At 34.5% G+C, this 25252-nt stretch overlaps 1 protein-coding gene, 1 long non-coding RNA gene and 1 pseudogene across 2 annotated transcripts; 1 reads left to right on the top strand and 2 right to left on the bottom strand.

The window, feature by feature from the left end:
• Positions 1-4773: 4773 nt before the first annotated feature.
• LOC148769091 (uncharacterized) lies at positions 4774-6603 on the bottom strand. Its single transcript, XR_016032175.1, has 3 exons — positions 6279-6603; positions 5273-5979; positions 4774-5021 (listed from the first exon to the last, which is right to left on the bottom strand). It is a non-coding gene; the product is annotated as an uncharacterized LOC148769091 (long non-coding RNA).
• A 1877-nt stretch (positions 6604-8480) lies between these two features.
• LOC105956249 (Pentatricopeptide repeat (PPR) superfamily protein) lies at positions 8481-12132 on the bottom strand. Its single transcript, XM_012980095.2, has 5 exons — positions 11886-12132; positions 11093-11290; positions 10801-10998; positions 9370-10158; positions 8481-9264 (listed from the first exon to the last, which is right to left on the bottom strand). The coding sequence occupies exons 1-5, from the start codon at positions 11923-11925 to the stop codon at positions 8726-8728; spliced, it is 1764 nt and encodes a 587-aa protein (XP_012835549.2). The 5' UTR covers positions 11926-12132; the 3' UTR covers positions 8481-8725.
• Positions 12133-23636: 11504 nt separating this feature from the next.
• LOC148769090 (uncharacterized) lies at positions 23637-24880 on the top strand (annotated as a pseudogene).
• The last annotated feature ends 372 nt before the right edge of the window (positions 24881-25252 follow it).

Raw genomic sequence — 25252 nt, 5'->3', positions numbered from 1 at the left:
TTATTATTATTATTATTATTATTATTATTATTATTATTATTATTATTATTATTATTATTATTATTATTATTATATTTTTTTTTTTATTTGTTGACAAGTAAACGTAATTATATTACTGTCGTTGACAGTAAAATAACTGTAAACACAATAATATTACTGTCAACAATATCAATATTATTATTTTTTTGGGTTTTTTGTTTTATTTAAGTTATTCACGGAGTAACGTAATAATATTACTGTCTATTATTGTAATATTACTGTAAACACAATAATATTACTGTGGTTGACGGTAATATTACTGTTGTTATAGTAATATTGCTGTCAACCACATCAATATTATTATTTTGTTTGGATTTTTTGTTTGTTTGTGTTATTCATGGAGTAACGTAATAATATTACTGTTTATTATTGTAATATTACTGTGGTTGACGGTAATATTATGTTGTTATAGTAATATTACTGCCACTCACAGTAATATTAATTCTTTTGGTTTTTTATTATGTTTACATTTGTTGAACGGTCAACATAGTAATATTACTCTATTACACAATAATAATGAGTTTTGTTGTGTTAATATTACTGTACTAGAGATTAATATAGCAATAGTACTGTGTTAAACAGTAGTTTAGTTTAATTTTACTGTGTTTAACAGTAATATAGTTAATATTACTGTCAATCACAGCAATATTGCTGTTTAAACGAGAAAAAGGTTATAGAAAGAAAGAAAAGAAGAAAAAAAAAAGAAAAAAAAAAATCAAAAAAGTCAACGCCGGAGACCGGCGTTGACCGCAGGTCAACGCCAGAAACCGGCGAAAAAATCCGGAAGGAAAAAAAAATTTTGAAAAGTCAGCACCGGAGACCGGCGTTGACCGCCGGAATCCGGTGGGAAAAAAAAATTTTGAAAAAAAAAAGTTTTGGGTCAAAATTGAATAATTTGTGAAATTTGGGGTCAAATTGAGGTTAAATAAAGTTAATGATGAAATTGTAGCATATTAAAGTATGAGGGGTTATTTTAGTCCTTTACAAAAATCTGGACCATGTGTGGACTTATTGGTAAATGAGTTTTTTGTCTTGATCTCTTTATAAATAAGTACTCATTGATGGGCTTATTTGTAAATACCCCTTTCGAGTATAAGTAAAACTTTAAATTTTTACGAGAGAGTGAGAAATGTCCTAAAATAGCATTTATTTTCATAAAAAAATTAATTAAGAAGGGCAATATTGCCTTAAATTTGATGGCAGGTGGATTACCAGCGGTAAACCAACCAAAACTAAAGAGGTAATCACACCTAACCTTGTATGAAAATCGAATATGTGTTTAACATGCAGAAAAATTATATTGACACTTGTACTCAAATTTATGGTCTCATTCTTATATAAAAGAAAAGCTCGTCTTCATTTCATTTCACAACTACATCTACAATCTACAGACTAATAATTCAATACATATAATAGTCATGTCTAGTGCAAACTTGTTAGTGTTATTCATTGGATTAATAATGGTTTTAGCAATTCCTAATTGCATTAACGGTGATCTAATTGGTTCAAAATATCACGGCATTGCCGGAGAACCAGAGCCACCGCGTGCGTTTCATAATAAAATCGTCGTCGGCCTTCACTACTCAAAGCACAAGCAACGACCCCCACCTACTCCCGCACCTGCACCTGCACCTGCATCGCCACCACAACCAATTGGCTTCAACTCAAACTCCAATCGGAAAATCGGCAGTTGGGATCTCAATCTATGAGCTAGTTCTTGATCAATTGTAGGTTTTTTTCTTAGTTGTTGGTGCATAAATAGTTATCGTTGTTGCATGTTAATCTTAATTACGATTGTTTGCATCGTGATATGGCATATTGTTCAATAAAATGTTAGTTATTCTGTCCATTTCTAAGTTACTTTATTTTCTGAAAAACAATTCAGTATTAAATGTATTAGTATTTCTCCCCATGCGTCGTTTCAAATTGAAAATAATTATTATTATTTAATACAATACAATAACAATTGTAATAGGAAAAATTGTGCTCCATTTATAAGAGTTCAAGAGCTCATGAGTTCGCTGGTGAGTTTTGCTTATTTATTTATTTATTTATTTATTTATTTATTTATTTATTTATTTATTTATTATTATTATTATTATTATTATTATTATTATTATTATTATTATTATTATTATTATTATTATTATTATTATTATTATTATTATTATACAAATATGAACAATAATATTAAAAATTCAAAAATTAAATATCTCAAATTTTAGGAAAGATTGTATTAATAGGGGATACCTTCATTTCATATTATGATAATGAATTTTATGTTGGTCAAAATTAGTAAACAAACGAATAATAAAATAATTACAAAGATGTTATTGGATTTCTGAAGTTGCCCTAACATTTATTACTTTTATATATAAGACAAATTTATATAGAGTGAAAAAAAGAAGTGCATAAGAAATAAGTAGATTAAGATGGTGTTTGGCTAAGTTCATAAGTTTTTCAAATTATCTTATAAATTTTTTGATAGCTTCATAAGCTCTAAAATTTGTTTTATTTTTTTTTAAATAAGTTCTTGATGAAGTGATATGTCGTTTTAGAAAAAATATATATGATCTCCATCTAAGAAATATAGTTAAGGAAAAGGGTTATTAGTGAGACCTTCTCATTTTTATTTTTTTAAATAGTACTAGACTTACTTTGTTTTTTGTATTCGAGAGACTCCCTTAACTTCTCATAATCCCATTTTGCGATTACATTATTCCAATTATTCACCTTTCTTACCCACTATCTAAATATTCTTCTAGTTTCTATTTTTTTTTTAATTTTTTTGATATATCTTTTTTGCAATATTTTTTTTAATAATTTTAGTAAATTATTTTTTATATATATATAATTTTTTTTAATAAATTCGTCTTATTTTCCTGACAGAATTACCACATAGTAAACAGCTACAAATTACAATAATCAACTACAATTTTTTTTTTCTTTATTTACTACAATTATAATCAACTGTAAAAACACATCAATCCAACTACAAATTTTAACAAGCAACTAAAATTTATAGTAATCCACCACAATTTATCGAAAAACAATTACAAATATCATCAAAACCAACTATAATATATCAAAATCGACTACAACATTATCGAAATATACTACAAAACTAGCGAAATCAACTACAAAATCACCGAAACCAACTACTAATTATCGAAATCAACTACTAGTTATCAAAATCAACTACAAACGCTAACCAAACCACTACTAAAAATATCAATTCTTGCAAACCATAACGCCGCCACGCAAAAACAACTGCAAATTTTGACAAAAATGACTGTAATTTTAGAATGTAATTGAAAACAACTATGAAAACAACCAACTACAGACATAAACCAACTGCGAAAATACTAAACCAACTACAAATTCGTCCAGCAGCACCAAACCTTGGATCTCAACAAAAATACCAAACCCTAGCCTCGACGTGTGAAAACTAGTGCCGCCACCAAACTCCAATGCAACCAAAACCTAAATCACAATCCGAAGCCAAAAAGCTAGAGCTGCCGCTCAAAAATCCTAACATCCCCCATGAAAAAACAACCTAAACCATCGTCAATCGCATTGTACCACCTCATCCGCGTGAGATTTTTGCCCACATCATCTCGTCATTGCCATAATCGAGGAACGTCGAAGTGGATAGACGGAGAAGAGAGGGGAAAAGTGTTAGCCACGGTGTCGGAAGAAGGAGACCGCCCAATTTCCACCATCAGAAAGCACCTTGTGGAAGAAGAGTGCAGCAGGTTGCAGACTTGTCATCGTTTCGCCAGAGAAGAGAGAAGGTCATCAGGTTGCAGACTTGTCATCGTTTCACCAGAGAAGAGAGAAGGTCGTCATTTTGCCACAAAAAAGAGAAGAAAGAGAGCAATATAGTGACTGTCGATGTGTTTGAAGGAATATGGTTTGTGGTGGAGCAATCAAAAGGGTATAATGGGTATAATAGATAATAAAAGATTTATGATAAACTTAAATATCAAATGAGGGGTATTAATAAAGAGTAAATATGAAGTGAGTTGACATTATGTGCAAATGTAATTTGAGGGGATCTCCCTAATCAACCCTAAGAAAAATCCCCCTCCCAAAAATAATTAAAGAAAAACTCTTTAGCTAAATTTTCACTCAAATGCTATTTTCATAATTTCAAAACTACCATTAAATGTCCAATGTACTCTTTCAAAACCCTAATCTCAATTGTTTTCATCTCATTCTCTTTTCTCGTTTCTTTCTTCTCTCTTCTCTATTTTTTTCTTTTTTTTTCCTCTCTTTTTTCTCCGACAACGTAACAGCCTCGACGCGCCGTCGTGGATGTTGAAGGAATCCTCCTATGCATCTCAAAGAATCGTCGCCATTGTCGGAGAGCACGTCTCGTCGCTGCTAAAACTAAAAATGATGGTGGCTATGTAGGATAAGAAAAGCTACAGGAGAGATGAAGAAGAGACCGTAGGGGAGGTGGTCGACAGAGATACGCGATCGCAAAGGGCGGTGCCGACACTGGCTAAGCGGTGATGGTGGGGGTGTGATGGTGTGATGTGCCGATGGTGGGGTGTCGATGGAGTCCCGATCTAGGGTTTTTTTTTTGGTAGATTGGAGGGTGTAGATGGAGGAAGTTAGCGCAGATTGGATCCTTAATCGACTATGTTCAGTAGTCGATCAAGGTTAATCCACTACATTTTAATTCATTTTTGGATTTTGTTTATTGGTTTTCTTTTATTTGCCTAAATAAAATCAACCTTAAACCAACCATGAGTTTTTCTACTCACATGTTTGTATCAATACAATCTTCATTAATAACCACGGACCTTTAGACATGATAATTAATAATCAACGAACTTACATTGGCTGCACCGGCATATAAAACTGATGCAATAGTTTTTCTCCCATTGTTATGTCCGAAATCCCTTGAACGGAACTTGAAATCTTTAGATAAGATAGTGATACCTCGATGTTGTTAACATGCTAAAGTTTAAAATCTGCTGAAGATTAGAATTTCATGTTATTATATATTTTTTTTCCTTGATATATGTTTAAAAAATAATAAAACAAGCATGAGCTTTTATATTATCTAATTGATGCAAACAGTATAAGGAAGAAAACCAAGATTCAAGAATATGATAATTAGTAATTACACAAAGGGAAAAGGAAAAACATATTAGATACAAAAAATAGAATTGTTTCATGAGAAACAAAACATAAAAGATAAAACCTTTTGTGGACGAATTACCAATATAGCAGGACTTAGGCTTGCAAGATCAAGGGGTAATGTTTCCCTAGTTTACATTTGATTTTTTGCGAGTCAATCCATTCTAAAAAAAGAAACAATCACAGGTAAACCATCAAGAGAAGATAAAAAGATCGTCTTCCTAATTAAGCCTGCAATAAATAGATTCTTTAGCACTTTACTCATACAGATTCTTTAGCACTTCACTCGACACTTTCCATGACCATTCTTTTGCACTTAATTATTGAAACTAATAAACAAGTAGGGGTCATTGCCCCCACTGAAAAGCATGGTTTAATTTTACACCCAAAATAGAAGTTCTAACAATCTAGTGATACAAGGCTAACTGCATTTTTGAGTTGATATATCAGTACAGAAAAACAAAAAAACCAAAATCACTACTAGATTTGTGCTCTTATTAAATTTATTTTAAATATTTATAATATTGTTACTTTTCTAATTTTAAATTGAAAATCCCAATTTTAGCAAAATCAGATTGAAGAAAAAGACAGGTATGAATCTAAAATCGATTTAATAGAGCATGAATTCCGTACTTGTTTAATAGTTTTCCGCGGTCGTGAAATTCGGGGCCAGCGGCGATGGAACCTTGTGGTAGCGGCGGCAAAAGCTGGTGGTGACGGCGAAGGAGAAATCTGGTGGAGGTAGCATCTCTCCGTCGCGGTGGTGAACGGTCAGAAATTCCAATCGAACTACTAGTATGGGAAAAGGGAAAAAATTTACAAGTTTGTCATATAAGATTTTAATCCAACTAACAAACCATATCCATTGATCAAATATCAGTAAAACACATTCTAAAAAATAAGACAAAAAAAAAAAAAAAAAAATATTAAATTAAGAACAACAGTAGATAACCATAAATTAAAATAGTTGGTCTTTGCAACAGTAAGCCACAATAGATTCATTTTGGGAAAAAAAAATGAAAACCCCAAATTTAAGTATTTGAAAAACAAAATAAGAAAAATAAAAAAAGGGGGTAGTAAGACCATACCAATTGATTAGCAGGCTTCAAGTTTCAATAATTCGGTGTGGGCGTGGATGGAGGTGCGACGGCGGAGATGGCGTTGGCGAAGGGATGAGGTGGCGTTGGTGTGGGCTCCTAGTGCATCGGCGAAGGGCGGATGGGGGGTCGGCGAAGGGCGGAGGTGTCGTTGGTGTGGGCTCTTGGTGCGTCGGGGAGAAGGGCGGAGATGGGGATGGCGAAGGTCGTCGCTGGTGTCGGCAATCGTTGGCAGAGGGCTGCGAGAAAGTGGCGAGAGAGAGAGAGATGGGTAAAGAAGATAGGAGAGAATTAGGGCATAAGGGTTTTTTTTAATTAATAAATTGCGACTTTAAATTACAAACGTCGCAAGCTTTAATTAAATTTGCGATTTTTATCTTAAATTTGCGACTTTAAAATAAAATTTCGAAAATAATGTCGCAAAATCCCGATTCCACTTGCGACATTTATATTAAAAACGTCGCAATATAAATTTATTAAAAAAAAATTAATTTTTATTTTCCATTGCGACATATTGGTATATTATCGACGCACGTTTGCGACGATAATAGATTTTTCGTCGCAACAATTGAACGGAAATTTTAGAACTTAATTTTGCGACAAAACGTTGCGACAAAATTATTTATCGTCGCAATAATTCTTATAAATTTATTATTTCCAATTATTTGCGACGAATTTCTACACAATAGTCGCAAATCGTGCGACAAATATTTTTTCGTCGCAATAAAAAAGTCGCCTGAAATGCATTTTAGCCTAGTGGTAGATGGACTTGGGGGCATACGGATGGTGCATTATTGTTTTGTCATTATCAATCCATCGTCACATTTGTATAGATCAATTACAATTTTATATATTTTGTTTTTTGTAAAGATAGTTGATTTTCTTTTTTTTTTTTTATTAGTTGTTTTTATTTTTCATTTCGGTTGGGTATTGTTTGGATTCTTTTTGTTGAATCATTTGGGTTTCATTGATGGCATTATAGTCGTTTGTTTTACTTTTGTAGTCAATTCCATTATTGAACCACGATTTGAGTAGTCAGTTTTTTAATCGACTATGTCTTAAGTTGATAGTCGATTAATACACCTGACAGCAAAAAAAATTAAAAAATAGAAAATAAAATAAAAAAGAATAGAAAACAAAAATTAATTTAAAAAAGAAAAAGAAATGAGAAATGAGGATGGAAGAAGTGGGAATAATATAATGGAAGGGTAAATTAGGAATTAGAAAAAAAGTGAAAGGAGTGTAAGTTTATCTCAAATGGTACAAAATAGTTTGGACTTGTTCCTATTAAATTATTGATGAAAATATTGAGGTGTTATCTGAAATAGCTCAAGGTGTGTATTTAACCATCCTTTTCTTTTTGGCCTATCAAGAGATACAATTTCAGCATGTAATTCAAACTACTTCCTCAAAAATCAAGGTCGTAAAAAGCGGTAATTAGGTCGGAGGCGGTCAGGGACCGACTCACAATTAATCAGTGTAACGGGGATTAATCGGTGATAAATCGGAAATAAATCGGTTTTTAAAATTTAATATACTATATTTCTAGATATTATTTATAAATACTCAAAACATATATAAAAAGATATTTAAATATCTCCATCATGTATATATGCTAATAAATAATAAAAGTTTAATAATAATAAGATCATAATACATAAATATCATTATAAAATATAAATAAAAAGTTATTTTTTTTAATTTACATTTATTCTTGAACATTCCTAGCATACATCATTAGTTCTTTAACAATAAGAGTTAACATAAACAAAATAAAACATAAACTCATATTTTGTTTATTAAAATCCCAACTTTTATTTTGAATTAAAAAAAAAAATGATTTTTGACCGATTTTTGGTCGATTTTTGCCTCCGAAGTTTGACCCGCCATAAAGGTTTGACCGCCTCGTACCGCTTAAAACCGCTTCACAGGCAAAAAAACGATTTTTCAAACCATTACGCTAAAATTGTAAAGGTTTTTTACCGCCTCCGCCTCGGAGACCGATTAATCGGCCGCCTCGGCCGATTTTTAGAACACTGTCCAAAACAAACAAACATGCCAAGTAGGATTTTCAGAAAACAGAGAAAATATCCTAACGAACACTTTCAGCATCTTGCCAAAAAGAAAAAAAAGAAAAAAAAAAAAAAAGAAAAAAAAATATATTCATGAATTATATCACCAGCTAATTAATCATTTAATAAGCAAAACTTGTACATGAAAATTAAGTAGTTCATCCATCCATACATGAATCATATATATATCTTGTTCAACATATACATCTTATTAATGAAAACGCACAGCAAAATGTAAGCTGAAAAGAAAATGAATGAATCCCACTCATTAATAAACATTTTATATACCACACAAAAATTAACAACTCACGCAAACGAATAAACATCACTCGAATCTTTCACCACAAACAATGCAGACGAATCCCGTTAAACTTCCCTACTTGCTGCAGAAGAGCAGCACATAAACGGAACCCAAAACGGCTTCCCCTTCTTCGTTTTCTTCTCTTTCTTGATCTCGATAGGGTATTTTGCAGGCGAATCCCATTCCTCCACGTGTTTATTGTTGCCATTAACTTCTTCTCTGTTTGGTTTTTCAGTCCCGTTTTTCTGATTAGCATCGTCATCAAAATCAGGAACTTGTTTTTTGATTGGCGAGTTGACTTCATCGAGTAGAGTTTTGAGAGAACCATGACGCTGCTTCATTGGGCTCGAGTTCGTTACTTTGGCTATTATTTCCTCGTTTTTCTTTCTGCCTTCAGATTCCTTCGACGCGTTTGTCAGAGAAGGGAACCATCCTTCTTTCTCATCAGCCTTGTCTTGATTGCCGGATTGTACCAGAGTCATAAATGAAGGCGGCTCAAATGTTTCAACCTCGGTTTTTGGCTTTCCCGAGTTGGTTTCTATTATTAATGTATCTGGCGATGGGGGGTTTGTTTCAGCGACACCCGTATTGGATTGTAATGGCGCTGTTCAAAAAAAATATAATAATAAATAAATAAATAAATAGAGTGACGAAATACTTAATAAAATCTTGAAATAATTGAGTTCTTGATAAATAAATAGAGTTTTACCTGAAACTGAACCACAGTTGCCTTCAATTTCATCGACTTTATCTTGCACGTTCTTGTAATCAACATTTTCAACATTTAATTTGTCGACACTCTCCTCAACATCAAGTGAAGTTTCGTTCGAACATTGCTTCTCGGGTAGAGCTTCGTCTTTTACGATTGGCTGGTCGAGAGTTTTCTCCGATACTATTACAACCTCAGTATTATTATCCTCCTTTAATTCGGTCACGTGAATATTCTTAGGCACTTCTAATATTACCTGTGACTGCACGAGCACTTCAACGGGTTTCTCGAGAACATCATCACTCGATTCAGTTTTCGACAATTCTTGTGAAATTTTTGCATCGCTAACCACAGCTGAACCCCCTGCTTCACCATTTTCATTGGCAGTTTCCAGAATCACACTGTTAGGCTTTTCTTCGACACGATCAACATCTTTCTTGAATTCAATTGTAGTTTTATCTTCGTCGACAGAAACTTGTTTTACCTCCAAAGGAGCATTTTCACAAACAGTTTCGGTGGGAATACTTTTTGGCGTTACCAGAGCATCTAAACTTTCATGTTGGACCACTGCAGTTAATGCAGGTTCTGAAACTGAAACAACTTCACCTTTTTCAGATTCCAAAGTTATCGAAGCCAACTTATCTTCTTCCTTTTGAATATCAGATTCATTTACACTTTGAGTTTCTACAGCTATTTCCCTTGAAACGTCAGATTTGATAATGTCGGGCTGTAAATTCATTTCCACAATCCTCGTCGGATCATTGACTTGTTCAGTTATATCTGGTTTCTCTGAAGATTCAAGGGATTTAAATAAACATATAAGACGCGTAAAATAAGCTGTTTAAATACATCTGTTATAAAGAATCACAAGAAGAAGAAAAAAATAAGAATAGGTATCACAAAATAAAATTAAAAATCTACTACTAATAAAAGCAGAAAACGAAAAGCATGAACGAAAGAATTTTGTTTAAGACGACGGCCTCTTACAGGCAAGATGTAATTGAATTCAGCAGAACAACAACTTTCTGAGCCAGAGAGCTTTACTATCACAATGCTATGCTTAATTTAGATACAAACACAGAGAAATACAATACGAAACAAATGGCCTCTCTTCGCAAACGGTTCGATAAAACATGAAGATATACATATACTTGGTACATAAAAGATATACTCCCACCAATTTCAGATTAAAAAAAAAAGAATCGAAAGAATCGACTTCCAAAATTATTTTTATCAATCAGATTTGCATCTTCACTTAAACTTAGGCATTTAGGCCTACATTCATGTACATAATATCCATTTCCGTTTCTTTGTATCACCGACCATATTTTCAAGAAAACAATATTATACGAAAAAAAGGACAAAACAAAAGGCTGAAAACTGAATTTCTACTTTCGAACGTGTTAATTATATAACCCTTTAAATACTTACCGGCAGTTTTGATAGGATCATCATCCTCCAAAGGCTTTTCCTCCATTACCAACCGCTCCACCAAACTTGGACTAATTCCACTATCCGAAAACTCGGTAACTGCATCAGAAAAAACATCATCTTCTGACCTATTCGACTTTGCACCTGCTCCTTCACCACTAGCAAAATCCTCGGCTTTTTTCTTCACAAGATTAGGACCTTCATTAAACGAAAAATTCCATCGAAAGTTAAGTCGGGAAAAAATGCGCGAATTTTATGTTTTAGTCAAATATGAAAGGATTGTTCTTCTCACTAGGGGTATGGTTTTCGCTGTCGGAGGCATGTTCGTCGTCGGAAATAGACAGATGGCGATCGTGTTCTTCTTCAGAATGAATTAATTTATAGCCTTCAACTGTACCACAAACCCTTTTGTGTGCTCTTCTGTGTTTAGCACTTGGGTGTGGGTTTGGAAATGGCCATTTACATCTACTGCATATGTGCACCTCGTGCCCTTCAAGAATCAATCCAATCCAAAAATAAAATAAAATAAATTGTGAATTGCACAATTACATAAAAAGAAGGAGAAATTGATCAATTAAATGAAAAGGGTTTTATTCTAGTAAATTTAAAACAATAATGCACAAAAAAAAAAAAAAAAAAAAAAAAAAAAATTGAATTGCACAATTGCATAAAAAGAAGGAGAAATTGATCAATTAAATGAAAAGGGTTTTATTTTAGTAAATTAAAAACAATAATGCACAAAAGTATTTTCACATACAAATCATTAGATTACACGTATAGAGACAGAATATTCAAAATTGGTGTAAGAAAATGGCAAGACTTCGTCCACATAGAAATCGTTAGTTATCAATGTGCGATAGTTTTGTGCCTATTATGTGTTTGATAATATTACTGAATGGCAACAAATTTTGATAAGCAACGAAAAAAGGGGGAAAAACCCAAATGAAATCTTGACAAAACAAATAGAAAAAAATGAAGAAACTACAGCAGATTGAATCCAAGGAAGCATAAGCAACTACATTTTCTTTTAAAATAAAAAATAAAAATAAAAATAAAAAAAAAGGAAGAAGAAAATTGAAAAATACCTGTTGAAGTGGCGGCCGTTTTGTGACCGTGACTATCCATAATCTCTGGGAAAAAAAATCACTGTTAGTGTTTGAAGGACAAAAGAGGATCAAACTCAGTAATGGCAGTTTAGAGAGAGAAAATTGGAAGACTTTTAGAGAGAGAAAGAGAGAGGGAGGGAGAGAGAAGGGCAGTGTGAGACAGGGCGATAAAACGATAGCGAGAAATACAGTGCACCATGTGCGCATGTTATCACGAGTCCCAGACTTTTCTATTGCATGGCTGACTGACCGGGTTTTATTCTCTGCGGTAAGGTGCAATGCGCTTGCTGTGGATTATTCTAACAATTCTTCTTTGTTTGTTTGTACCCACCACCCTCTTTGTTTCCAATTTGTTAACAAATTCATCTTTTTTTTTTGTATGAAATGCTATTTACTGTTAGAAAATTGTTATTTGTGCTTTATAACAAAAAACACTTTATCTCTCTAAGACCCCAAAACTTTCCAAAAAAAATCCAAAAACCCCCCAAACTACAAATAGCAAAAAAAAAAAAAAAAAATCGAAAATTCAAAATCAAACTTGAAGAAGGGTTGGGCTTCGATTGTTTGATGTAATTTCGACTATTTTATGTGTAATATGCATTGGGTAGGTCGATTACGGAACCAATTTCATGTTAAAAAGCCCTACAAATCGATTTGTAGGGTTTTTTTTTTCGCAAAAACATGTTGGAACGCCCAAGATGGGCGCCCAAGGCGTGTACGAACACCCGTTCCAGGGCGTTCAATTAAAAAAAAAAAAAAAATTGGACTAGACGCCCAAGTCGGGCGCCCAAATGCAGCTTGCACGCCCAACTTGGGCGTGCACTGCATGAATGGGCGCCCAAGTTCGGCTTTTATGCGTTTTGGGGGATTTTGGATTTTTTTGGGAAGTTTTGCGGTTTTAGAGAGATAAAGTGTTTTTTGTTATAAACCGCAAATAGCAATTTTCAAACCGTAAATAGCAAGTCCCTTTTTTTTTTCCTTTACATAACTCCATTTGCTCCACAATATCTGTTATTTTTAAGAACTTGTTTGGTTTCATATTATCTGTCACTTTAGAATTCATACACTACATTAATTACATATTTTTTCAATTATGCCCTTATTAAATAACTTTTCAACACTCTTTCTGCATTAATTAATAAATAACGGTATTTTGGTCTAACAATATCTATTTTCCTAAAATCAATACATATTTATTGAGTTTTTAAGATTTATGCAAATTAGAAAAACGACTATTATTAAGGAATGGAGGAAGTAGTACACAACCCTTTTCAATTGGTTGGTAGACATGTATTTTGTTTTGTACCCTATTTTATTCAAAACATAAAATTTTATTTTGTAACATTGGAAAAAACGTAAAATAATTAATTGACAAAAAATTCGACTCGTTAGCTATATGGGAGTGTTTGATCTATTTAGAATTTGTCATGACTTTGTAAAACCTACACCTGGTAAAATACATATGTAATTCTAAGCTATAGATTTACACATAATAACACACACTCTACATATATGTATTTTATGGATAATTATTTATGTAGATATGCGATTTTTTTATTTATGTCATCCATAAAAATAAACCCAACCATATATATGATTAACCATGATCGATTTTTTTTTTTATTGGTGTACCACAAATTAAATTGAATTTAAAAATAACAAAATAGATAAACGTGTGAACAATTAAGTTATTGAAGGGTTGACTATTATAGACAGGTTTTAGACGTGGAATTTAATGGTAAACAAGGAGTTGGCAAGTGCAATTATTTACAAGGGTGGAATAGGGAATACAAAAAAATCCGATTAGATATATCTATTCATGGTCTCAATCCTTTTAAATTCATTATTACTAGAATTATTAGGGTTTGCAAATGTTTTGGTAACAAAATTACTATATCTCATGATTTTGATACGATTTTGATTTTGATTCTTAGATATTGGATATCCCATTATATTATATGGAACTGAAATGCTAAATCTCACATTAATTTTATCAAATTATGTACACAATTGAAAATATTTATCTTTCTAAAATCTTCTCTTTTCTTCCACACCCTTCTTTTTTTTCGCTGACTTTTTTCACAAAGTGACACACTAAAAACGTCTCTAGCATTTCAAGTTCGAATTTGAGAAAAATCTTCATGTGTTCACATGAAAATAAAGTTGGAATTTGAGGAAAAAATTCGAATCGATATGAATTTAAATAAATACTAAATAAAATTGAACTCCCTTTTTATGATTATTCACATGAAAAATTAATGAATTTTGAGTAACTGGGATAAATCATCATAGAGAGGTAGAGAGAGATTTTTTTTTTAATTTATGCGTGGGATTTAATAAATTTTAGTGTGAAATTTAGCTCGCCCCTGTATGGAATAGGTACTTATTTAACAAACGAGTCAAGTTTAATTAAATAAAAACAGTTGTTTGTATGAATTACACGAATCAAGTTCAATTGTTTCTTGTAATTATGCTCAAACCATTGTTTTTTGTGTTGGTTGGTTCAAGTAATACGACACGAACCGCTTAAATTTTAATTTTAATTTTAATTTCATTTTAAATCTTATATATAAAATAAAGAAATGATGGACAACCCTAAAAAAACCCTAATAATGTATCTATAATTAAATATTTTTAATATTTTTTCTCTACTAATTTTTAACTATAATTTTTAACAATTATCAAAATTGAAACTAAATCTCGAAAAATCCTATCTAATGGTACTTTTGTAACTATTTATTTTTAATAGTTTTTGTCAACTAATTTTTTAACTATAATTTTCAACAATTATCAATCTCCTATTTTTCATCAATATATCTCAAATCTTAAGAGATAAAGATAGAAATTCGATTCGTTAAATCTTAATCTATATATTTGGATTATAAATCTTAATATATCAGATTTAAAAAAAGTAATGTTATATGTAATATGAATAATACAACATTATTAAATTTTACTATGTTAGTATACTATATTTTCTTATTATATATTAAATTGATTAATTTTTTCACTTTTGAAATAATATTACGTGCATCGCACGGGAAAAAATGCTAGTTTATTTAATAGTATGAGATTATACTGCACGGACACTTCTAGAAGGTGAAGAGCAGTGGCGAGTCTAGGAATGTGATACAGGGTGAGCTTAAATTTTTAGGATACAGAGGCAGCGCCTCCGAAAAAAATTTAGAACTTTTTTGTGACAAAACCAGAAAATAGGGGAAAAATGAAGGAAAAAAAAAGGATTTTTTTTTTTGCATTAATTTGGATTTTGGGTGAGCTAATTAATAAATATATATGTATAATATAAGGAAACTTTTGTAATTTAAGGGTGGACTTGAGTCCACCGTCCCATAGGGGCGGACTCGCCCCCGGTGAAGAGTCCCCGTATCTGACACCTGGACACTCGGACACGCCCGGATACGGCTCGGACAACCGTATCGGGCCGTGTCGTAATTTCACTTAAGTAGGACACCCGTATCGGGCAGGGTCCGTAATTTTAAAAAAGTTGGGACACGGCTCTTATGTACTAAGAGAGAGCCCTAATAAAAAAAATACGCATTTTCTTTTCTTTGTAATACACATTTTCTCTGTTTTCTTTGAGAGTCCTCCCAAAAGTCCAAAACTCTAGCAACGACGCGGACCAAGAATACGAGCAGCAAGGGCGAGCGATTCTCTTATGCGATTTGGCCACTTATAGATATTTTTTACAGTATATAAATGTACCCATATATTTTTCTAATTTATAAATATTCCCCTATAATTTTTATGTTTACACTTTACACATATCCCCATATGTCCGTATCCTAATGTTTTGAAAATGCCGTATCACCGTGTTCGTATCCGCGTATCGCCGTGTACACGTATCCGTGTCCTTGCAGCATAGGTATGAGATGATAATATTGCATTTCTACTTCAAATATGTTCCTTTAATAACAATTTCGACCGATATAATTTTTTTTTGTTGAAATAATTATAAGATTATATTAAAAAAGTCTATCCAATAACACATGCCTTTGCAAATATCTTTGGATACCCAAAGTGGAACAGTTGAACACACGGTCCCGCGTTACACGGCTCTTTGTTTTGGTGCAGGCTCTTGTTTTGTTGACTTCCACGCATTTCGCATGAACTATTTCACCGTACGTCACAGACCAATCAATTGGACCTCGAATTCGGATTCACACGTCACATGAAGTAGATAGAACCAATACTATTTGACTGTGAGATAATTACATCACCTACATCACACTTTATCATGAAAGTGTTGCCATATGATTACGGCCTTTTGTGGAGAATCCAAGGAACAAAGATGTGAAAGGCAATTATATTTAAGGGTAAATTACAAACACCCCCCCGAGGTATGGTCAAACTACAAAAATCCCCCTCTTGTTTAGATAATTACATCTACGACCCTAAACTATAATTTTTTCTTACACCTCCACCCTTATGGTGCCAAATTCAACATAATCATCTAGATTATGTGGAATGTGCTCTAGTTTGTACTCGTTTTATGTATAAATACAGTTTCCGATGCACCACAAACTGATATATACAAGCTAAAAATCACATATTATGATCATCTTGCTTCATAATGTAGATTTTTAATGGGATAAAACGGGTACAAAAGTGATAATATTCCATATAATCTCGAAGATTTCACTAAATTTGAGGAGTTGAGGGGGTGGTTGTAATTATCCAAACAAGAGGGGTGTTTTTGTAATTTGACCATACCTTAGGGGGTGTTTGTAATTTACCCTATATTTAATGATTACAACCCCACAAAGAAATTCAAAGCATATTGTTGAATGACTAGCAATAGTTTTGTCCAACTCATATATTATATATAGCCCTACCAATATTAATGAATTATTGTTGTAATTAGGCCAAGTAAAAGTCTATTGTTTCTTTATTTATTAACATTTGGACTATAATTTCAAATGCTATGTCACGTGTAAAAATTTGGTTAGTCATATGATTCAAATGACTTTTGTGTTCTCATTGAAAAGTAAACCAATTAACTTTGATTTTGTGGGCATGTGTTTTTGTTGAATATCTAACCGACCACCTACTGGGTAAGATTAAATTACGAAAAATACTCTATTGTTTGGGTAATTACAATCACCCATTAACTATGAATTGTTTTACGAAAAAACTCATTATTCAGTTGGTATATTTAACAATAGATAATTAAGGAGGGTGGTTGTAATTTACCCAAATAATATGGAGTTTTTGTAATTTGACATTACCTCAGAAATGACTGTAATTTCCCGTAAAATTAAAGATGAAAACTTGCTTCAAAAGAAATTTTATAGGAAGTTTTCGTTGCTTTTAGGGATGTCGCACACCACATGATACAATGTGAATTTTGCTTGATATTTGTTTACACCACATAGCAATTAGTCTACGCGTTTCATTTCCAACTCAACTTGAATTAGTAAAATTGTTTTTCTTTATTATATATAAAAAAATATTATGACCAAAATGGTATACTATATCACATTTGAGTGACAATATAAAGTTCAATTTTCTATTATTATAATTTACTATATTAAAGAAGAAGAAAAAAGTATATTATAAAGTTTAATAAAATAAAATTATTTTAATACGTAATTCACACATACAAACAACAAAATTCATTACTTTACATTGGGCAAGAAAAAATGCCCAATACAAAGGTGACTAATAGTATGGGCCCGTCAAGATAGTGGTTTTGAGTCAATTACAAGCTCCAAGCCTTAATTAGAAATATATTCTAGAGTTAGACTATAATTATGACTCTTATGATTCTACCACCAACCTAATTATAAATACACTCTCTCGATCATTGTAAAAGGTACGCTTTGATTATTAACACGACGAGTTATCTAGAATTTGTATGACATACCCTATGTTTTGCCTAGATACATGACTTGACCATTGGAGAGATTTTCGTCTGAGTCACCTCTGGCTTAGTTGACGTGCACTTATTTTGTAGTTTACGAATCAGTTGGCTTCTCATAGCTTGCTGACAGGCTCCTACCTGACCTAGATCACATTTTCGCGCGCAGTGACCTAGATCACATTTTCCCGTCCAATACACCCAAGGTGAGTGATACGACATCACATGGTATTGACACCTTGTTGGGAAGTTGATATATCTGATGGATGATTACTAGACCTGATATTCCATTTGCTATTAGGATGGTTAGCCAGTTTATGGACAAAAGTTCCTTTACCCCGATAAATGAGGTTGGGGATGGGAACGAATGCAATTTTCAATTGCAATGGGGGTGGATTGGATGAACTTGTAGGAAATTTGTAATGTTTGATGTTCATTTTTGCAGCTATGTTTAAAAATGGAGGTTTTAACAAGCGCTACGATGTGATAAGTCTAATTACTAGAAAAGTCCATGTGTAAAAACAATTAACACTTACCCCACCTATGTTAAGAAGCCAAAACCACCAGCCCCCTACCAGCAAATCGTGTGATGTATGCGCGGTTGGTGCGATATGTTAATGGTTTTTTGATATGAAAAGTCTCAAATGCCATATGAAATTATTTTTTATATAAATATAAACTCAACTGAACTTAAATGCTAATAATACAAATGTTTGGGTCAAATTTAAAATTATAAACTCTTAAAACCCTAGTCTTTTCTTGATTTCCTCCCCAACAACGGCACCCACATTCTTCTTCTCAGAGTTCCGTCAGAACCACACGTCAAAATTTTCCGGCAACCGATTCGAACCCGCTTCAATTGCTGCCCCATCTTCATGTTCTGACGAACAATTGTTTAACTTCCGCCAACAATTTCGTCCATGGTAGATGGCGGAGATGGTGCCCATAGCACCCACAATAGCATCCACAGTAGGCTACCAATTTGGGGAGATTTTTGCTAGAATTCGGGATTGGTTTTAATGTGGATGTCGATAGAACATCTCAGAAGGATTTTGAAAGATTGGAGATTGGATTTGCAGTCGTCAGAGCCGCCGACGCCGGAGGTAATCGATCTAATCGAGTTCACGAACCGGTAATTAGACATTTTATAAGGGGGTGTATGCAAATAACTCTTAAAAAATGTGTAGCAAATAATAACCGACGAAGAAAACACTTAATCAGTTAAAAAAACTTATTCGACTAAGCAAACACTTAGCATAGAAATAAAAATTTAGTCGATTTTGTTAATTTGACTATATCAGTTGTAAGTTGTTACAGGGGTAAACTTACAATCAAAAAAATTCCTACCGTATGGCCTGATTTACACTCTAAATCAGTCAGCCCACTCAACAATTTATTCACACACACGTATGGCACCATCGTTGTTTCAAGTAAAGAGCAACAATCACAAGTATGCAGCGGAAATCGAATAACACAAGCAAGTTATGGAAAACGCCCAATATTTATGAATCAACTCACGAATAATACAAGGAAAACCCTTGGTCCACACAACGAATCCTCACAACATATGCTAATAATTGCAATCTGAGTCTCTCTATCTGCTAATAATTGCAATCTGAGTCCCTCTATCTGAATGGGGGCGGATTTGTGCACTCAATGGCATACAAATACAAGGTACAATGCAATTTACACACTAAACTGCCAAGGGACACATGGCGGCACGTTGGCCAGCCACTTGGCTAATTGTTTCAACATTAAAGGGACAGTTTTTAAGTCATTGCTGGTGCCCACCGCTCCGCAACTGCCTTCCATAACTTCCCAAGTCAATCAGCCGTCCGGCCTGCCCGACCGGCGCGCGCACGCGCCCAATGTTCGATGTTGCCCGCACGCATGCTAGTCAGCCCGCTTGCCTTGCCCACACTTGCTAATTCTTTCTCGGCCAAGCACCTAAATGCTTGCAAATCACTCGAAAAACCTTGCCTTGCTTTTCTCAGTCAAGCAGCTCAATGATTGCCAATACTTTGGCCACTATTTGGCATATGTGCAACATGTCTTGTGCCAACATCTCTTGGCACCATTTCGAGTATAACTCGACCACACTCGAGTCATAATCGTGTCTCCGTTTAAGGGGGTAACAGACCTCCCCCACTAACGGTATTCGACGCCTTCATCGAATTGTTCACCCGCTTCAAGTTCTCCCAATACTTCGTTAACTCATCTTCAAACTGCCACAGATTCACCACTTTTTCCCAAGTAGCATCGGACACCTCTTATTTTTTCTAGTGTATTAAAACTTCAGTTCTCCGTTTCCTCTTGCTCTGACCTTGGGTCTTGTGGTCTAGAATTTGCTAAATTTCTCTCTCAAATTCCTTTCGGACTACTGGTGGGGCTCTCTTCGTTTGCTTTCGAGTTTCATCCAGTAAATCTTGGTTGATCTTCTTCAGAAAACTCACATGAAACATAGGATGCACTTTCAATCTGTCCGGCAACTTCAACCGTTAAGCAACTCGGCCAAGTTTTGACACCACTTCAAAAGGACCGTCATACTTTGACACCAACCCTCGGTGCACTGCTTTGGAACTGATTTTCTTCCAAATCTAAGGCGTCAATTTCAGCAACACTTGATCACCAATTTGAAATTCCACGTCTCGTCGATGTGCATCAGCATACTTCTTCATCCTCGCTTGTGCTTTCATCAAACTGTCATTTGTCTCATCTAGCAATTCTTGTCTAGCACGAGCAAAACGATATACAGCCGGACACTTCCCTCCGGTTCGCTGCAATGCCATTGGTTACTTCCCTTACACCAACTCGAACAAACTCATCCTCATAGCTGATGACTTGTGAAGATTGTAGCAGAATTGGGCAGTATCAAGCAAACCGACCCAATCCTTCTGGCTAGCGCTAACGTAATTTCGAAGATAATCTTCCAACACGACATTCATCCGATCCGTCTCTCCATCCGTCTGGGGATGATTTGAAGTAGAGAATTCAACTCAGTCCCCAAAATGTTGAAGACCGTTGTCCAGAAACGGCCCGTAAACCGAGTATCTCGATCACTGATAATGTCTTCGGGAGTACCAAAATCTTCACAACATTCTTTAAAAATAACTCAGCAGCTACTTCGACCGGACAAGCTCCATAGGTGCAGAACGGTCCGTTCACTTTTGGAATTCCCGATACAAAGTCCATCGCAACCGATTGCCAAGGTCTCTCCGGAATGGGCAGAGGCTGCAATAGACCGGCCTTCTTTTTCTTCTCAGTTTTGTCTAGTTGAAAAACTAGACAAGTTTTCACGTATGCCTCAACATCGTAGTCCATTTTTGGCCAATAGTACAATCTTGCTAGAAGGGCCAACATTCTGTCAATTCCCGGATGTCCGGCCCACGTCGGATCATGTGTTTCCCGCAACAATTCGCGTCTAAGAGGGCTGCTCGGCACATAAGCACGGCCACACATAGCAAACAACAGCCCATCTTCTAGCCAATATTTTCGAATCTGTCCAACCCGTACTTGTTCAGCCATCTTTTAGTAGACCAAATCAGTCCTGGCTACTTCTCGAACCCTTTCAAGAAAACCAGACTCCAAATGAGCCAAGGCACGAACGTAGGATTCAAGAACTTTCCTACTCAATGCATTACGTCGTTATGCTTTCACGATCGATGTACCCACTTGAAATTGAATTTACCCAAGAATTCTTGCCATCTTGCTTTTTTCGGGGATAATTTCTTTTGTGTCTTGAAGTATGTGTTTGCCACATTGTCGGTGAAAACCACAAACTTCGTACCCAACAATTAATGCTTCCACGAATCCAAACAATGCACCAATGTCGTCATTTCCTTCTCATGAGTACTATACTGCATCTCAACATCTTTCAACTTTCTAAGGCAACATGATGTTTGTCTTGCACCAACACATCCCCAATAGCACGGTCAGAAGCATCCGTTTGCAACTCAAACGGCTTGTCGGACTCTGGTAACTTCAGTACTGGTTCTGAAGAGATTGCAGTCTTCAATTTTTCAAACGAACCCTCACAATCCGAAGTCCATTCCCACTTCTGATCTTTCTTCAAAAGATCCGTCAAAGGATTCACGATCTTTGAGTAACCTTTGATAAACCGTCGATAGTAGTTTGCCAAACCAAAAAACGAACACAACTCAGCCACTTTCGAAGGAGCGGGCCAATCAGTCACTGCCCATACTTTCTTCATATCCATCTTGATCTTTCCTTGGTTAATAATGTGACCAAGGAATGAGATTTATTCCCGATAGAAATCACACCTCTCTTTCTTAGCATACAACTTGTATTCCCTCAGCTTCAAGAATAATGTCCGCATATGCTCAACATGCTCACCCAACGATTCAGCATACACCACGGTATCATCAAGATATACCAGCACAAAACGATCAAGAAACTCGTACAATACATAATTTATAAGGTTGCAAAAAGTTGCAGGAGCATTGGTCAAGCCGAAAGGCTTAACCAAGAACTCGTAAGATCCATATCTCGTCACACAAGTTGTCTTTGACTCATCACCCGGTGCCACACAAACTTGCCAATATCCAGCCGGAAGATCAATATTTGTGTAGTACCGTGCCCTTGCCAACTTTTCGAAAAGATCCAGCGCATTAGGAATAGGGTACTTATTTTCAGTGTTCTAAAAAACGGCTGAGGCGACCGATGAATCGATCTTCGAGGCAGAGGCTGTCCAAAACCTTTACGATTTTAGTGTAAAGGTTTAAAAAATCGGGTTTTGTTCTGCGAGGCGGTACGAGCATTCCGAGGCGGTCCATGGCGGTCCGAGGCAGTCAAACCTTGGAGACGGATCAAACTTATAAGGAAAAAATTGGACAAAAATCGAGGAAAATCGGTTTTCAATATTTTTTTAATATAAATTAGTTTACGGATTTTTGTTAAAAATTAAAATGGTATTCCATTCAATTCTCCATAGTTCATTCCCTCTTCCCTATGTTCTGCCCATAAGAAAAGAAGACAGAAAAAGTTAAAAAAAAAAATCATTCACCCCAAACCGGCGATGGCGCTCCACGAATTGATGGCGGCTACGGTGACAACTCTCCTCCACACATCGACGGCACATGTAAGTTTTGAAATATTTGGATTGCGGATGCCATCATTGTTCTAGTTAGAAATTACAATACACCCATAAGTTTTTCAATTTTAATCTCCAAATGTTTGGCATTCTTTTGGCCTTTTTTTGTTGTTGATTAAGTTGCATAGTGAGTTGGTTGTGGACCATTTGCACCCACTTTTTTTTTTATTTTTAATTTGCAATGTTTGGAAGTGGGGTATGACAGAATTACAGTCATTCTATTTTTTTTTTTTTTATGTTAATTAAATTTTATTTTTAATTGATTTTTTAGGGAAGATGAATAACGAATCCATTGACGGTTCACTTGCTTCGAATAACAATATTGAATCGATTGGTTTCATATTGCGTCCCAACTCAGACGATGTAGGATGGAAATATGGGCATCTTGTGGACGGTGGAAATAGCGACAAAACTAAATGTAACTTTTGTGGAAAGATAGGGAGAGGAGGGATTAGTAGATTCAAGTATCATATTGAGGGATTGACATGACAAGTGAAGGCTTGTCCACGTGTGACCGAAGAAGCTAGGCTTGATTGTAAAACTTTTATTGAGATCAATCTAAGAGTAAAGCGAAAAAGAATCAAGAAAGTGAAGGAAGAGAAGAAGTGAATATTGCGGGGGACGATGAAGAAGAAGTTTCAATTTTAGAGAGTGGAAACAGAAAAGCTCGCACACGCTTGGCTCTATTCATAAGTTTGTAAAGACGATAAATCTTGACTCAAAGATGAATGCAAGATAACAAAACATCAATGAAGCACTTTCCAAAGAAAGAAAACAAAAAGTGGATGAATACATCGCAAGATGGGTGTACGAGGCCGGCATTGCTTTCAATGTCATAGATAATGATAGTTTCCGAAGATTTGTCGAGAAGGTCGGGCAATTTGGTCCAAGATATATACCTCCAAGTCCATATCAACTTCGAGGGCCATTGTTGAAAAAATAAGTTGAATTAACTAAAACATCACTAAAGAAACACGAAGAATAATGGACTTTTACAGGGTGTTCAATTATGACGTATGCTTGGGCCGATCGAAAAAGAAGAAGCATCATGAATTTGTGTGTTAATTGTAGATCTGATACTACTTTCATTTCTTCGAAATAAGCTTCTAGTGATGCACACACCAGAGCCTATATTTTTTAATATGTAGACAAATGGATTGAAGATGTTGGGGAAGAGAAAGTAATTTAAGTTGTAACGGACAATGCTTCCAACAATATGAATGCGGCCATGAAGCTATTAGAGAAAAGACCATCTTTGTTTTGTTCATGTGCTACTCATACATTAATCTAATGCTCTAAGGAATTGGAAAGCTTTCCAAATTCAAGAGTGTGATTGAAAAAGCAAAGACGCTCACTATATTTCTATATGCAAATCATAGCTTGCTTGCATTGATGAGGTATTTTACTAAAAAAAGAGATTTAGTGAGACCCGGAGTTACAATGTTTGCTACTTCTTTCCTTGACTTCCAAAGTTTGATGGAGAAGAAAGACAATTTGCGTACAATGTTCAACAATAGTAAGTGGGAAAAATGCAAACACTCAAAAACCGTTAAAGGAAAAGCGGTGTACGCCATAGTGTCGGATTTATCGTGGTGGAATGGGGTGATACAATGCTTAAAAGCGTTTACTCCACTAGTGAGGGTGCTTCGGCTTGTCGATGGTGATCGGAAGCCATCTATGGATTTTCTTTATGGAGAACTTGAAAAGGCAAAAAAAGAAATCAAGGAGGTATTCAATAATAATGAAAGTTCTTCCAAGCCTATCTTGAATATTGTCGAACGAAAGGCAAAAGGTCGACTTGATAGTTCACTTCACTTGGCCGCCTACTTTTTGAATCCTTATTATTTTTAGCAAGACTCAAACATACAACTTCAAGGATCTATCATGGATGAGTTATTTGATTGCATTGAAAGGTTTTATCCGAAACATTTTGCAACACATCAAACTATTTTGAACAAAGAATTGCCTATGTACAAGAAGAAATAAGCATCATTTGGAAGATCTTACGCATTTTGAACAAAGAAATATGCATCAACAATGATGATTTTGATCCGGGTATGACTACTTTAATTATTTAATATTTAATTAATCAACGATTATAGTCAATGATTATTGATTAAATATTCTTTTAATAGTGGATTGGTGGTCTACTGTTTGTAATCATGCTTCCAACTTACACAAAATGGCTATGAGGATTCTTGCATTGACTACTAGTTCATCCGGTTGTGAAAGAAATTGGAGCACTTTTGAAGGGGTAAGTAAACTACTAATGTCATTCGCTATATTTTTTAACAAATCAAATTTAAGTATAATATATTTTTTCATGGTAGTTGCATACAAAGAAAATGAATAAACTAG

This window comes from Erythranthe guttata, chromosome 7 (assembly GCF_056151865.1).
Source record: "Erythranthe guttata isolate IM_541 chromosome 7, IM_541, whole genome shotgun sequence".
Classification (NCBI taxonomy): Eukaryota; Viridiplantae; Streptophyta; class Magnoliopsida; order Lamiales; family Phrymaceae; genus Erythranthe; species Erythranthe guttata.
The sequence above is the reverse complement of the archived record's forward strand: the minus strand, read 5'-3'. Positions and strand labels throughout refer to the sequence as shown.